The sequence below is a fragment of the Oryzias melastigma genome, linkage group LG10 (genome assembly GCF_002922805.2).
Source record: "Oryzias melastigma strain HK-1 linkage group LG10, ASM292280v2, whole genome shotgun sequence".
NCBI lineage: Eukaryota > Metazoa > Chordata > Actinopteri > Beloniformes > Adrianichthyidae > Oryzias > Oryzias melastigma.
This window is the reverse complement of record NC_050521.1, coordinates 17,545,675-17,561,393: the sequence shown is the minus strand read 5'-3', so window position 1 is coordinate 17,561,393 and position 15,719 is coordinate 17,545,675. Positions and strand designations below refer to the sequence as shown.

The 15,719-nt window shown below is 40.6% G+C and overlaps 1 protein-coding gene across 2 annotated transcripts in view; it reads left to right on the top strand.

Moving 5' to 3' along the window:
* The window catches only part of nlgn3a (neuroligin 3a), a 169,538-nt gene that overhangs the window by 62,390 nt on the left and 91,429 nt on the right, over positions 1–15,719 (top strand). For both annotated transcript variants that reach the window (XM_024283177.2, XM_024283178.2), the window contains one exon: positions 7,060–7,209. In XM_024283177.2, the coding sequence (XP_024138945.1) occupies positions 7,060–7,209 (150 nt within the window). The remainder of the gene's footprint in view (positions 1–7,059; positions 7,210–15,719) is intronic.

The following is a 15,719-nucleotide window of genomic DNA, read 5'->3' as shown; positions in this document are numbered from 1 at the left end:
GCAGCATGTCTGCAGGCTTTGTGCAGCACTGAAACATGTTGAGCTGTCGTCACAACTTCAGTGGCTTTGTGTGGAATAACAGCAGCTTTTGTGGCTTGGCCAGCAAGCTTCCTTGAAAGATTAAAGGGGTATTCCTTCTTCACTTGGGAAGCAAACAGCTGTCTGGGAGTCTTAGGGAAGGCAGCCCCCTCTCCTCTTCCAGCTGCAGGGAGCTTTGTCTATTAGCCTTTCAGACTTCTCAGTGTCTTCCCTCTCATTTCACTCAGCCAGCATTTATCCCCATCTATCTCTTCTTTCTATCTCCAGAACACGTCTGTTTTCCTGGTCATGTTTAGCACACACACACACATAAGCCATGGAAATCACTCCTCACAGAGGTCATTCCTCACAGGAGTGATGTCAGTATTTACTGAGGCTCTCACTCATGTCATTTAACCAATTAGATGATTTTTTTTTTTTTTAAATACAGACATATAAGATGTAGAACAGTTCCTTAGAAGGGTCAGCTGACATATTTTACCTCCTGGCTTATTTATATTCCCAGAACTTCTGATAAAAGACTCATTTAACCCTAACAATTAGTAGTCTTTCTTTTTTATTTTAAATGCACACAAGTGTTGTAGAACAGACGCTTTTTGTTGTGAGGGTTGGTATTTTATAGGACAAAATGGCAGAGCTTCTGCTACACATATAGTAAAGTCAATCAAGTGGAGTCATCCGCAGGAGGTTGACTCTCAGGTCAAATCCAAATTCTCCCCCTACTCCTACGATTCCTCCATACTCCTACATTTAGCCCTTCAAGAGAAGAGTTATAGAAAAAAACGTGTTTGAAATTCGGTTATCACTCCCACTCGACATCAATAGTCGCGGTTCACCCTCACTGCAGAGGGCTCTGCATCCCTCTGCAGTGAGGGTTAGCCCTTAAAAAAAACAACACCCCTATCCCTTCAAATACTCCCTACAATCGAAGGGGTAGGGAGAAGCCGGAGGGCTAGGGGAAGAATTTGGATTTGGCCTCAGAATGAGCTTCCTAACTGTAAAACAAACTTAGGATTTACTCCTCTTTTGGCGATGAGAGTTCAAGCCATCACTTTCAAGAAAAAGTCAATGTAAACACACGTAAATGTGTTTTCGGGCTTCCACGTTTAACACCATCACATTCAAGCATAGATACACAAGTTTCTACAAGCATTTTTGGGCTCTACATACATGACGTAAGGGGTGTGATTATATAAGTTTGCTTCTTCCCACTCCTTTTCAAGCAATATGCTTGAAATAAACCAATCAATCAATCAAACGTTGCTGTGGCCATTGAATGCCCACTGAAAGCTAAATTAGGTTGAACTTTGGACAATTAGGGACTCGGGTTTGGTTGTAGCATACGGACGCCTCTTTTAATTCACGGAAGTACCAACTGTTTGAAAATTGGTCATGGAGGAGAAATTAATATTTGCGGTTTGTGCTCGAGCAGAATTATATGACATCAAGTCTTTTATATATCGGAATAGAGTTGTGAAAGAAAAAGCCCGTAGTAAGTATTTGAGAGATTCGCAAGATTTGCACCACTTCGACATTTTGCACCAAGCATCCTCCAACTGTAGGTGCTAGTTAACAGAAAAAGTCATAGAAGTCCCTCCCTGTTTGTCTGGTGTGAACACTGTGGGCTAATCATCTATTAAAGGGTGCGTCTCTAACTTTATACAAAGGGATTTAGAGACTTTTTACACTGTGGCTTTGGTTTCTCTGAGTCTGAGTCTCCCTGTGCCGGTCCCCAGCTCAGAAAAAATACAGGATTTTGTCAGGGAGGTCATTCGGCATAAAACTCTGCCAATCCAAGTGTGCAGATCAGTAAAAGCTGATTTGCAGTGCCGACTCAGAAAAGGATATGTCGAAAGGTGAACAATAACATGTAAGTTACAGTAGATCTAGCTTTGATTCGTTTTGTTTCCTGATATGCACACAAGTTTTAGCGTTTCTTTTGATTTTTAAGATAAAAGATAATCTACCAAGGTTACTCTTCAGGAATAACAGTCGTGATAACTGCTGTGCCAAGTCAAATTGATTTTTTAACATTTTTGTTGGAATTACTTTGCGCATCCTTGGAAAACCACATTTTGTTTCTATTTTCCACCGTTTCTTCCTCCCCACCAAAAATGTATTGCTTATACAGTTAAAGCTTATTTCTATTGCTGCTTTCCTAGAAAAAGAGAACTATTAGCTGCCCCTAAATGTGAACATGGTCGGTAATGGAGTTGTCATGAATGAACTATAAAGCCCAGCCCAACACCAGCACTCAAGTAGAGTGCATGTCACATCCTGCTTCTTCAGGACATTGTAACCCTTTTCCTCCACCTCAGACCTCACTGATAGCCGCTGACAGCCACCATGTTTCCCAAAGTATTGACACAGTGAAAGCCACCAACACTTATCTGAACTCGGCTTTGTGCTGTCACCTTTCGGGGAGTCAAGGCAAGTTTCGGGGCACTCGCTGTCGGATATATGACTGACTGCTCTCAATGCAGTGAGAGATAAAGGGCAAAAAGGTGGAGGTACAGGTAGAGGAAAGAAATAAGAAAGCGGAGGAGAGAAGCAGCCCCCCTGGTAGGTTTTACTGGCAGCAGCAACACTTAAAAACTCAGCTCAGGCTTGAGTTATGCCTCCCACTGACACTCCAATCAGTCCAGAGGCAGTGGAAGGCACATATGAAAGGTCTTGCCCTCCAGTACTTTCTAATAATGTAAGCCCTGTGATGTACTTTTAGGCCTAACTTTCCTCGGTGTCTGAAAAGAAAATTTTTAATCACTCCTTACTGGATTTGGTTCTTAATAAGCACACCGTCAAAATGATCACATTCATAACACAACCAATTTGATTAAAAAGCCAACTCTTCAAACTATAAAAAACCTAAAATCAATAAACAACATAGTAAGAGGTGTATGGTATGCTGAAGTTGAAACAGAGTATCAAACTGAAGTAGATTTTTTTTACTCCTCTGCCTATGGCTGATCTGCTGTAAACCAACAAATCTTGTGGCCTCAGCTTCATGAATCTAGTATTATCTTCTGATGGACCATCCATATGATTTAAAGCCTTGCTTGGTTTCATCAGGCAATCATTCAACTCTCTGTCCTTCTTTCTAAAACAGTCTGTCCAATTTACCATTAAGATACATTACCATTACCAGCTATTTTTGATTGTCTGAACATTTAAGCAAAACTTGTACAAATGGTTGTCCATCTTTGCAGATGACCATATTTTATGCACTTTAGAGCAAACCGGATTATAAGGCGGACAATCAATGAATGGTCTATTATCAAGCTTATGTCTTATTGAAGGGGAACCAAACTATTAGGCTCATTAAGTAAGACAAAAGAGTCAGCGATAAGTCCGTCAGTCAGTCACAACTCATTAACTCCGTTCAAAGTAATTCTAGAACTTGTTTGTAATACACATTTGCTGCATAAGAAGTTTGCCACGTTCAAAGCGTAAGCCTCATTAAAAGCGTTAGTCACGTTAGAAGAATTAGCTGCGTTAGCATATTAGCAGTACCTGTAACTCCCAAACTTTTTTTGCATAATGTTAAAACAACACAGCTAAAATAAATGTTATTGTGACTCCAAAACTTGCTGTTTGCAACACAATAAAAAAAAGCAAATGTACATTCATGTTGGCCACACTTTGTATGCTCAACCAAGATGCACATTGCTGCATTGCCCACATATTTTTCAAGTGCATCCAAGGCTAAATGTTGTCGTTGGTCATATGTATTCAAATTTAAAGTCAAGGTTAAAGCTCCATTAGTTGTCAAGCACCTAGGTGTGTGAAATATATTTTCTGTATTTGACTCCTCCCTTGGGGGAGAGGTGAGCTGCAGACTCAGGAACCATTTGGTTTATTAACCCTAAACCAAACTGTAATCCTAACTAGATTCCACCTTCCTGCTAATTGTTCCTCCAACAAAAAAGAAAAGCCATTTTTGTTTTTCGAAAACAAAAAGAATGTCCACTATTTGGATTCAAGTGTGGAATTTGAGTTTCCCTTGTAAGATGGCTGGATTACTCTACCACCCTCAACAAGGTGGAAGTACAGCTTCTGCTTGTCTGCATTAAAAGGAGCCAGAAGTGGTTTTAGCATCGGGTCAGGATGTCATCCAGACACCTACTTGGTGAGGCACTGCAAGCATGTTCACCCAGAGGGAGGCCCCATTATAGACCCAGGACACGCCAGAGAGATTAAATCTCACAGCTGGTCCAGGAACGCCTCAATATCCCCCCCGGGGAATTTGTATAGGTAGTCAGTGAGACGGAAGGCTAAGCCTCTGCTTTGGTTGGCGCTCCAGCAAACCACATGCAGAAAAGAAATGTTAATTGATGGACAGAATGAACATAAAAAACAGAAAGCAAGTAATTACGATAAAGCCTGAAGAAATCATCTCTAGAGTCTAACTAAGGTAAACTAAGGTAAACATCAAAGCATTACCACAGAAAAAGGATTAAAAAAAATAAATGGACAGAGACCATGAACCAGTGTTTCTGAGCAAACTGTTAGAAATGAAAAAAAAAAATGTACAAAAGTAAGCCGTGAGCTGAAATTACCCCTATCAAAAGCAAAAACACAAGGCTAATGTCTCCTAAGGAGAATCACCCATGAACTTTGAACATTTACATGACAGTGATAGAAACTGTTTTCAATTCAGTTTGATATTTGATGTGGTCTTTCAGCTGTATGTTTTTGTGGACAAAGTAGTAGCAAAGTGAACGCTATCAAAGACTATATATTTCATTTTAGTTGTTTTTTTCTCCTTTCCTAAATGAAAAAAATAGACAAACACACTTGTAAGAAAAAGTAAAGTAGGCCTGCATTGCTGTCATTGCATGATTTGTCTCACTGAGCACTGAAAGGCAAAAATATTGTTTTTCTGTACACTCATTGATTTCATGTTTTGTTCTGCTTTTTACATTAGATCACTCCTATTTTTGTCAAGCATGAGTTTATTTGTGTTTTTGATCTTTCAGTACTTTTTGCATGAAAATTTAATGGAAATATTTTAATATGTGTATTTATGAGCCTAACTTTGTGTCTTTCATTCAACAGTGGATCTTGTTGCTTGTAATGTACTGGTCAATCTAATTATGTTTTGCCCCTGATGAGCAGCTCTGTTTATGTACAGTTGAAAATGCCTATTTATCAAAGACTAACAGTTCCGATTGTTGAAAAAAAAAAAAAATAGGATGAAAACCAAAACTATGATTGCCAATTTTTTGCATGTCTTTCTTCCTCTGATGAGAAAATCTGAGAAAGTGCACATCATATTGGAGTGGCACATCAGATCAACTCAACAAACAGATTTGAACAAGTGCAGTTGTTTTGTATCGCTCTCCCAGAGGGATTTAACTGTTGTCATGGTGACACAATGTGAATCAACAAAAGAGGTGACTGATAACATTGACATGACTAATCTCTTTTCTTCTTATTTCGTCCCCCTGTTCCTTCTTTCTCTGCCTCTCCGCCATCCTCTTTGTATCTGTGGCACATTTGTTCCAAGAGCTCGTGTAGGACTTGTTGCCAATCCTTCCACCTCCCCTTCCCCTCCCCTTTCTGACTGTACTGCTCATCCTTTCTCACCCCATGCATCCCCTCCTCCTCCTGTCAGCGATAAGTGTTTGTACAGAGAAGTGTCAGCTTTAAATCACATTTCACTGTGTAGCCCTCTCAGATACCAGCAAGATAACAAAAGAAGCCAGAAATAAGTCCACATTATATGCAAGTCATTGATTTTTATCTAATCACGGTACCACTCACGGTTGGTTAAAATAATTGTATGACTCCAGGCTATGCCCTGCTTTAAAAGTTTTGTATTATATTATGGAGAGAATTCTGATTATACAGGATGTTGTCCTTTCTTAGATGTCCTTGAGGATTTTGATGTTGGCTCTCAGTCACCATAGCAACCAGAATACAATGGCACACTTCAAATCTCAGTCCATTGCAGTTCTTATTTTTATTACTTTTTCTTTTAGTGTCTTCCTTGATTTTCTTTCTTTACTTCTTTCCTTCCTTCTTGTGTCCCAGTCTTTTTATCTGTTACCTTCTTGACTTGTTGCCCTTCTTATTCTTCTCATTCTCACCACTCTCAGGGCTTTGGATGTGAAAAAAAAAAAAAGGCGATGCAGGGAGTTGGACAGAGATGGAGGAAAGGCAGGGGAGAATCAGGGAGAGACAGGAGAGAGTCTGTGAGTGAAAGCGATACAAAGTGAGGGGAGGAGGCGAGAAGCTACATAGAACGCGGGGGAGCTGGAGTGAAAATGAGAGAGAGTTTCTTGTCTTGTCTCCCAGCTCCAGCTAACCAGTCAGTAATGCAGTCTATTCCTCAGACAGAGGCTTTTTTCTTCTCCTTACCTCTGGATGTACTTTATCTGGCTGGAGTGTCGCTCCAGCTGGGTATCAAACCCTGCTGGAGGGGTTAAAAAACAACATTTAACCAAAACTGAAGCAGAAATTGAACAGCCTGTAAATCCAAGCTGGACTGTGCAAATAAATTGCGGCAGCACGATAGGACAACTCCAAAAGAGATGTAAGGTAGAGTCGTGTAATTAGCTACTGTGTTTTCCCCGTATCACTGTCAAACCAGATTAGCCTTTTCACTGCTTAGGAGACGTGTCAGAGTGGCTCTGTGTTTATTCTGCCTAATAGTTTTCAGTGTCCATGTAAGGAGGAAGCTGTGCTCCTGAAGCCAACCCAATGCAATCCAAACTGATTGGTGTTTGTGTGGTGAAAAATAAGCAGCAGAAGTTGCAATTGGGATGAACAATTATTCTAATAGAGTTCAACACGTGTGGACATTCATTTGCTTCTTACAGAGAACATGTGTAAGAAAATCCTATCAATTCTATTTAATGGGGTAGTCCATTTGCAGAAAGCTGGTATCTGAGACAACACTGTCAGCCTGTTTTTTTGTGGCCACCATTAGCCGTAACTGCTGTATCTGAATCTGAGCTGACCCTTGATCGGAGTGGGTTGACGACATTGTGAATGTGTTAATGATGGCCACTCTTGCAGACATACGAGACACTGGGGCCAAGCCTGTGATGGTCTACATCCACGGAGGATCTTACATGGAGGGCACGGGCAACATGATAGATGGGAGCGTCCTGGCCAGCTACGGAAACGTCATTGTTATCACTCTCAACTATCGCGTCGGAGTCCTCGGTAAGCTGATTTTCTTTCTGTCCTCTTTCCTTCTTTCTATCAACTCTCCCCCTTCAAGGGCGTTTTTCTGGGGCGTCTTTGCAGAGCGCCTAAGGTGTAATGAGCACTGCTGATTGCCATTTCCACTCTAAATAGGGCTTTAAAAAATAAAACACTGACATGGAGCTCTTTTTGTGCTTGTAGTTGACTTAGTTGTGCACTTGTGTAGTTTAAGGAGCGCTAGTGTGTTACACTTTCAGTTAGTGTGACTCTGATTTACAAAAAATTAGGAAATAGGAGTAACAAACCAAAATGTGATGATCTTATTGAGAGATGAATAGGAGAACAGGGGTCTGTTAGCAGGAACTTGAGGTCCTGCTTTAGCTTTGGCTTGCGCACATCACTGAATCCTCTTTTAGACATTTGTTTTTGTGTATTTGGTGGTGGGGTGGGTTAGAGAGGAAAAAAAAAAAGGAGTGCAAAAGTGAGCGACAGAGAGCTCCATGGAAACAGCTGCAGAGACACAAAATGGAGTTTGTTAAGGCACTACACAAGCTTTGTACTTTTCACATCCATGCCTGCAACCCAGTTGATTTACCTCCACACTTATTTTTCACAGTTAGAGTGGCTGTGGACAGCCGGAGAGAACTTGGATAGAAAATGAACAGTCCATTCCTGCTTGCTTGATGAGCGATTGCTGCAGATTTTGTCCAAAATGTTGGCAGCTTGTAATGGAATTGACAACTGGAGCTAGTTTTGTGCTTTTTTTCTTACTAACAAACCTAACAAAAGCAGAAAAACCTCAGATGCTCTGTTTTTCTTTATGTTGCATAGGATTCTTGGCTCTTCTCTGGTTGCTTTCACCTGATGACATTGAGCAATGACTTGCAAAGTGTTGTGTTTTCCCATTCCTACAGGGTGTCATGAATGTAACATTCCCTTAACACAACAAAAAACACAAAACACATCATGCATTTTTTCTTACCAACAGCATCATTGTTGTCTAGGTGTTCCAAAAACAGATTTTGAGCGAAAGCAATCGTAATTTGGAGTGGAATGGTCTCCCTTCAACAATAAATAGCTAAAATTCCCATCACTTGTATTTTATATGATTTTTCTGTCAATAGGAGCAGAAATTAATCAATCTTATTTAAACTTCGACTGTCCCCATGCTACAGTCTTGCTAATATTTTATGCCATGTCCCAGTTTTCTCTGGTCTTTGTGCAGTTTGGAGTGAAAATAAAGATACCTAAAATTTTTGAAAACATTGACGCTCAGCTCTTTTTCAGCGAATTCTTTGTAAACCCTAGTGATGGTTGCGTGTGAAAATCTGAGTAGATCAGCAGTTTCTGAAATCTTCAGACCAACCTATCACCAACAAACGTTCCACATTCAAAGCCAGTTAAGCCTTGTTTTCACTGAGTGGTCCAGTACGGTACGGTAAGGAGTGGTATGGTACGGTTCAGTTGATTCTGTTAACTCAGTTTAGCCTTGCTCCCATTAAGCGGTTTGCTTTCAAACCTCATGCATGATGTGGACCAGGGGTGTCAAACTCAATCACACAAGGGGATAAAATCCAAAACACACTTACGTTGCAGGCCGGACAGGATAAACATTCATTGAACATACTAAAACTACATTTTTAAAACTTAACTTTTTAACATTATTATAGGCAGGAATATTATTCCAGAATACATCAACTTAAACCTTAAATAACTTTCTATTTTCTCTCCTTAAAAATATATTTTGTGAGAATTATACAAGCGCAAAATAACATCGGGCCATTAATGACAATAAAATAAAATTATTATGTATAACAATAGCGTCTCAGACTTGTGACCAAAAGACTACACAGGAAACCGCAAAGACCCAAATACTTACAAATATTGGAACCGTTAGCTTAAATGAGCGCTTTATTTTAGCTTTTTTATGTCTCCAATCAACGGGTGGCTACAGCGGCTCTGCCACAACTGTCCTGTTCCGTTCCACTTTTCAAGATGTGCAGTTTAGTTGTTTGTCAGTGGGTCCCTTTTACAATGGAAACGCTCAAAATATATACCGGACCAGATTGCTAAGTGAAAACGAGGCTTTAGGTCACCTTTCTTCTCCATTATGATGCTCGGTTGGAACTGCAGCAGATTATCTTGACCATGTCTACATGCTTAAATGTTGGAGAGCTCATAAAAAAATAAATAAATAAAAAAAACTGTCAAATCTAGATCTGGGGGTTTCATTGCTCTAAAAAATCATTAAAGGGGTGAAAAAACTGTGGAGATATTGGGTGCCAAAAATCCAACTTCTCCCAGTTGTTCCCTGCCAGACCTTAAGGGACATGGTCTTGAATTTGAGTTAACCAGCAGTTGGATAAGTGTCCCTAATAAAGAGGCCTGTGAGTGTATACTCTTTTATGCCCCTCTGTATTCTTATGGACTGCATAAGCAGATAAGGCAGAATTTCTGGAAAACCAGCAGGCCTCGAGTACTGACTTTGGACAACCTTGGGTTAAAAGTACATCCTATGGGACATACAAGAAAAAAAAATATGTTGCAGCTTTCCACCAATTAAAAACCAAAAGATGTGGCCAAATACCAAGCAGGCACGGACACCTCCATCATTCTGTGTTTATCCCTGCAGCAAGCACATATATTGTGAAAGTAACTGAAAGATTGATTACTTGTACAAACAGTAGATGACAGTGCATTTGTATACAGCTGGTTATTGGTCCAAACCAATTTCAAGAAAAAGTAGTTTCACACAGTCATGTTGCACTGTTCCACAATGGAAGAAGCATTAAGAGGAGGAGAGATACATGCTCTGAGATATAGTTCTGTTCTAGAATTCTTTTTATACATGTTTTCTGTGAGGTAACCAGGGTAAAAACTGTTATTTACTGACAATTTGTGGTCCGTGTTGTATTGACTCAGAATAAACCACAGCTTTGGTGTTCATCTTAATGAAAACACCTAACCCAGTGGGCCAGTGCAGCTCATTGATATGTGTTTAATTGCACCACAACAGAGGTCAGTGGCCTGCAGAAATAAGCTATATAAGTGTTTTTCTGTTGTTGTCTTGACAGAGGAAAGCCTGAGGGACTGCTGAAGAATATTTTTGCTAAACGGCCAATAGTGGGTTGAATCAGGCCAAACAGACACCATCAATTTATTATTGATTCACATGTTTTCATCAGAAAACGGAGCAACATGAAATACATAGAATAAATGCAGGCACATCTTTAAAAGAGCAGTCTGCCTCTGCCTCTGCTTACAGAGCTGCACATGTCAAGAGCTGCAGGGTGACTGAGGAGTGCTGCTTTATCCTCCAGGACATTGAGATGATTGCTGTGGGTGAATCACACAGGCACAACCACATTCATCCAAAGACTCTCTTTTTGATGGAGATGAGAGAGTTACGGCCTATCGATTTTGTCATCAGGATTGCTTGCCTTGAATACACAGTGTTTTCCTCTGTCATTTTTGTGGAGTATCCTTCTGAGCGTTGCAATCAGCCTTCAGGGGGGGAAAGTAGTCAGAGGACTGGCTCAGCATGCCGCCTCCTGCCCCTGCCGCTGGTTTAAAGCTGAGCACATAAGCCTAATACAGATTCATGACCATATTTCTTTCATGGCACTTCAATTATGAGTCAGATGTTTCCTCTCAGCCGCCACATTTTGCCAAATGTCACCCTGCATGCATGCTCACGCGCCGACAAAACGCCACAGACAAGCACTCGGAGCGCTCTCACACGCACACGAGTGCTCGTGTCGGCAGAGACACTGCAGGCGCGGTCAGTCGGACAAGCAAGCCACACGCATGACATGTGCAGTCACGTGCTCAAATGCAGACGCTGGGAAAACAGGCACACTCGAAGACACAAGCAGTCCTCAAAGCAACACTCGTGCCGAGCTCCCCAGCAGCCATGCTGACCAATGAGGAGAAGGGAAGTGATGCATGTACTTGAGTGATAATGTCCGTCTTTGTGGCTTGGTCTGATAATCTCCCCGTGGTCCAGCTTTAAACTAAAAAAACAGTGGAAGTCATGGAGAAATCAGAGCAGCATAGGACAATTACCATGGAGTTAAGAGAAAAAAGTCCATCCTAAACCCAAAAATGACAGAAAAATTGACATTTTGTGATTTAATTTTACCTTTGTTTGACAACGTTTTCATGATATGGCCAACTGTATTAGCTTCGCTTTGACTCTGGCTGGAATGAAATTAAATAAAGCAAATTAAATCATTTTATTAGACACATTTAGGCTGAAAGCTTCATGTGTTTTGTATGCACAGGGCAAACTCAAACGACTCCCAGTTGACGGTAAATCCTGCACTTTCAGTTTCTTTCATTGCATGTTTACAGAAAAAAGCTGTTTCATGATAAAGAAATGGTGGTACAAAATAAGTAAATAGGTTAATAATAACGAACAAATGATAGCCTGTGTAATTAGATTGCTTAAAGAGATGAGGGAATATTGGAGGGAGAGAGAGAATTAGAAAAGATAATGAGTTAAAAGTGAAAGTAGACAGCTCCAGCTGCACTTTCCAAAACTAACATAGCTCTCCCAGCATCCCTGGGCAATCTGGATTTCTCATTATTAATGCAGTAAACACCTTAGAAATACTCACAACACTTTAAATATTTAATTGAATCTCAAATTCAGGGAAACAATTGGCCAAAAACTGCAGCTTGTAACTGCAAAATTAAAAGATTTTAACTCCACGATTTTTACAAGTTACTGGGAATTTAAACCAATATATTAAAATGAACTCTTCTTTTTTTATTTAAGTTAAACTGTTTACATTTTTTGTCATCTTTTCTCACTGTTTTTCTTTTATTTTCTAAAAGGAAATTGATTAATCAGTTGAAATGTGTAGATTTTGCATTATTTTAGCTAAAAAAAAATCATTCATGCTACATTTTTATCTTAGTTTTATTGATCAAAAACTGCAGTGAAGTTAGGTGAAATTCTATGAACATCGATGTGAGAGGTGCCATTTCCACTCAATGGACTCAGATGTGCTGAATCACCTCCACTCCACTTCCAATTAGATTGGAGTCTTTTAAGTTTTTTGGTGCAGTTCTCTCACGCACACCCCCCTGCAGTTCCTGGTCCGATGCTGCTGTAATAGTAATTATTGCTTCAAAGGGTGAAAGCACAAATTTCTCGAGGCCTCATTTGCAAACCTTCATAATTCAACCTGTTAAGATGAATGAGAATTCATTTGAGTTCTTATCTTTAATTACTTATTGACCCACCGCTGTATGATTATTGCCAGATGAATTATCGAGTACGGAGTTTTACGCCGTTCCGTCTGTCCTGTTCAGCCTGGTCTCAATCTGTTTGGGTCAGAGGTTTGTTTACCAAAGACTAACAGTGTTTTGGATTTTTTTTGCCCATGGATCCGTACCAGAGTGTTAGAGAGAAAGAGCGGGACAATGTGTGTGCATGTGTATGTGTGTCTTCAAGTGCACACAATGTCTGCGCATGTGGATAGTTTCTCCTCATCTCTAATGATGTGTAATGAGTCCCAGTCAGGGGGGAGTATCTTGTATCACTGCTCTTTACAAATATAATTACTCACTGGCTCTCCAGAGCATGTCAATTTCTCAGTCCACTGGGGGGAGGGACTTAATTTGTAGTTTCCAAATGCATTAAAAATTAACAAAGAACACTCCGCTGGTCCAAACTCAAGGTGAGATTCTATGCCTCAGCTCTGTAGGGCCAACGGTCAGTAATGGTGTGTTCCTGTGGATGGTTTTTAACGGCAGACGCAGTTTGTTTGTGACCTTTGATGTTTATCTTCTATATCTCCTTGATCGCTGCTTTTATGTGGCGCGGCGGTCTTCTCTGTGACCCGCCACCGCTGTCTGCTTCAGTTATTCATTCCTCTCAAAGAATGGTTTCAGATCCGATCTAAGTAAGCTGAACCCTCTGAGTGGTTGTGTGTTAAAATAGCACCGTCGTTGCCAAAGCTGTGGCAGAATTGATTTAATTTGCTGTTATTTTATTTTTTTTTATCCCAAGATATTCAGTGCAACCTGTGTGTTCCAGCCAGTCTCCATTGTGCTCCTTCCTTCAACTAAAGAGTCTAAGGGTGTATTCAGACTGGACCATAGATATGTATTATTTTACTGGACAAAACAAGGTGTTGATGTCAAACATAGAAAATGTTTCACCTCCAGCCCTCACAAAATGAAGCCAAAGCTCGTAACAGTGGGTTCCTGTTTGTCTGCCACCATTTTGTAACCTGTAACAGTGATTGGTCCATGCCAGTCTGAGTCACGTTTTTAGAGGAACTACTGTCGCCAGTCATGAGTGAGCTTGTTTAAAGTCCACACCCCATCCAATGAAAACAGCTCAGGAGAATCTGTCAATCAAACGTTGGAGGTGGGGCATCTGACTGGCCGGTTTGTAACTTGAATAACTCGCGAAGAAAACATACCTTAAAAAAATATGATTAGAAAGAGGATATCAAAAAGAAAGCATCAGAGGAAAAATGGTTATTCTGACAAATAAAATGACAGAAATAGCTGTCTGTTTCTCATTGAAAGTCTATGGGATTTTGACCTTCTTGAAACCAGCGGGTACATCCTGTTTTGACCTCAAGAGGGGAGACGTTGATATGTCCAGTGATTTCTACAGTCAATGGACTGGATACATTAGGACTGCTTAAAGTAAACCAGAATTCGTTTCCCCCTCTAATTTGAGTCTGAATACACCAAAGCATACCCTGGTCTGGGAACGGAATCTTTCTCGGATCCATCTTTCAAGGTGTTCTTTTTTTGTTTTCAACCAGACTGAGCTCCGGTGAGTTTCCTCCGTCGGAAAACGATCCATGCTCAGAGCGGAATAACTGGACCAAAGTGGCTACTGTAGCCGGTAAATGGAGAACTGCAGACAATTTTGGAGCAGCGATGCAACAGCAACTTATTGAAATGTGGTTGGATGAATGACACACGTTGCTTCTTACACTGTTTTCTCAATAATCTATACGTCTTAAACACTTATCAGCTGAGACGGTACGTTGATGTCTCCTCAGTAACCGCCTTGTAGCATGCCTCCGCCGTACCAAAGTAGCAAAAGTAAGTTTTGTACCCGACAGGATACAGGTGTTCAAAATTGGTCAGTGAGATATAATGTTTGAATAAGTTAACTTGCCCAACAAGGATTGCAAAGCCTAAGACTTAAATTATTCTTCCTCTTGTTGCTTTGCCCCATTCTCATAAACCCTGGTCAATGACAAAAGAGATCTTCAGTCACGTGGTTATCTTTACTAGTTGTGGTTCGAAACATAAATCTCCGATACATTCCAGTCTGAATACATACCAAACGCAAGGTTCAGGACTCGATCCGGACCAAATTAAGGAGACTCAGTCCGGACTAGGGGACTTTTCCGGTCTTAATCTATCCTAAGTGTTAGTAATGCAGCTGGAGACTTGCTGCTTTCTGCGACCAACATCCAGAGGAAAATGTAATCCACCACCTTGGTTTGTGTAGCTTTTTTCATTGCAGAATGACAGCGGAGGTCCACTGAGAGATCAGCTGCGCCCACTGTGCTCATGGCCTCCTAACCTCAATGTTGTACTCTGCAGGATGTTGGTTAGGTAGTAATACTGTAAGACGCACTTGTCAGAGCTATATAAAGCTCCAGACTCACTCTGTAGTAATCTCTTTAAATGGGATTTTTGGTCTTTGCTGTAACATGAAAGTAAAAATGTATTTGGACTCTTGTAAACACAGATGAAATAACCAATTTAGTGTATTCTGGCATGATCTTTGGAGGGGGAATCCTAGGAGCTGAGAGAAGGATCTCCCAGGGTTACTTTTTATAAAGTATTCTTTAGTAAGTAAAAAAAAAAAGACTGTCATTTAAAAATTAATTTGTGTGTTATCTGGTCCCGCGGTTGGCATCTGCCTCCAACTGACAATAGACTAGAATTCAACACGACAGCCTCCAGTGTGCCAAGGGTGAGTTGACTTAAAATAAAACCTCTCCATAGCAGGAGTCTCCCTGGATAAACCTTCTGAGTCTTAGTCATTTTAGTTAACATCTGATGTATGAGCTTGGCACAGAGCAAATGACTTTTCAAACAGTAGGTGGAAGACAGAGAGAAGGCAGAGTGAGTTCTCTTTCTCTTTTGTTACGAGGAGGGGAGCTGAGATGGATATTTCCTTGTTGCCGTTGCCATTTGGATGAAAAAACATCCAAATTAAGCGAGAAACAAAAACATTGATTCATCCTATTAATGCCGAGGATTGAGGACTTGAAGTAATGGTTTTCATGCTTCAGTCTGCAGAAGCTTGTTGATGCTTTTCTTCTATAAATCACTGCCAGAAAAATGAACTCTTAAGCTGCAGTGCCAGACGCACTGCTACAAATGTCTGGCTTTGCAAGACGGGACCAAGATGGGGCCTTTTGTTTCAGCATCTCTCAGAGGACAGCTCTTCTCGGCACTCTTTATTGATCAAAGCTCAATGCAGTGAAATATAAAGATATAAAGAGCTGAGATATTGGATGGCAAAGAAGAGAATT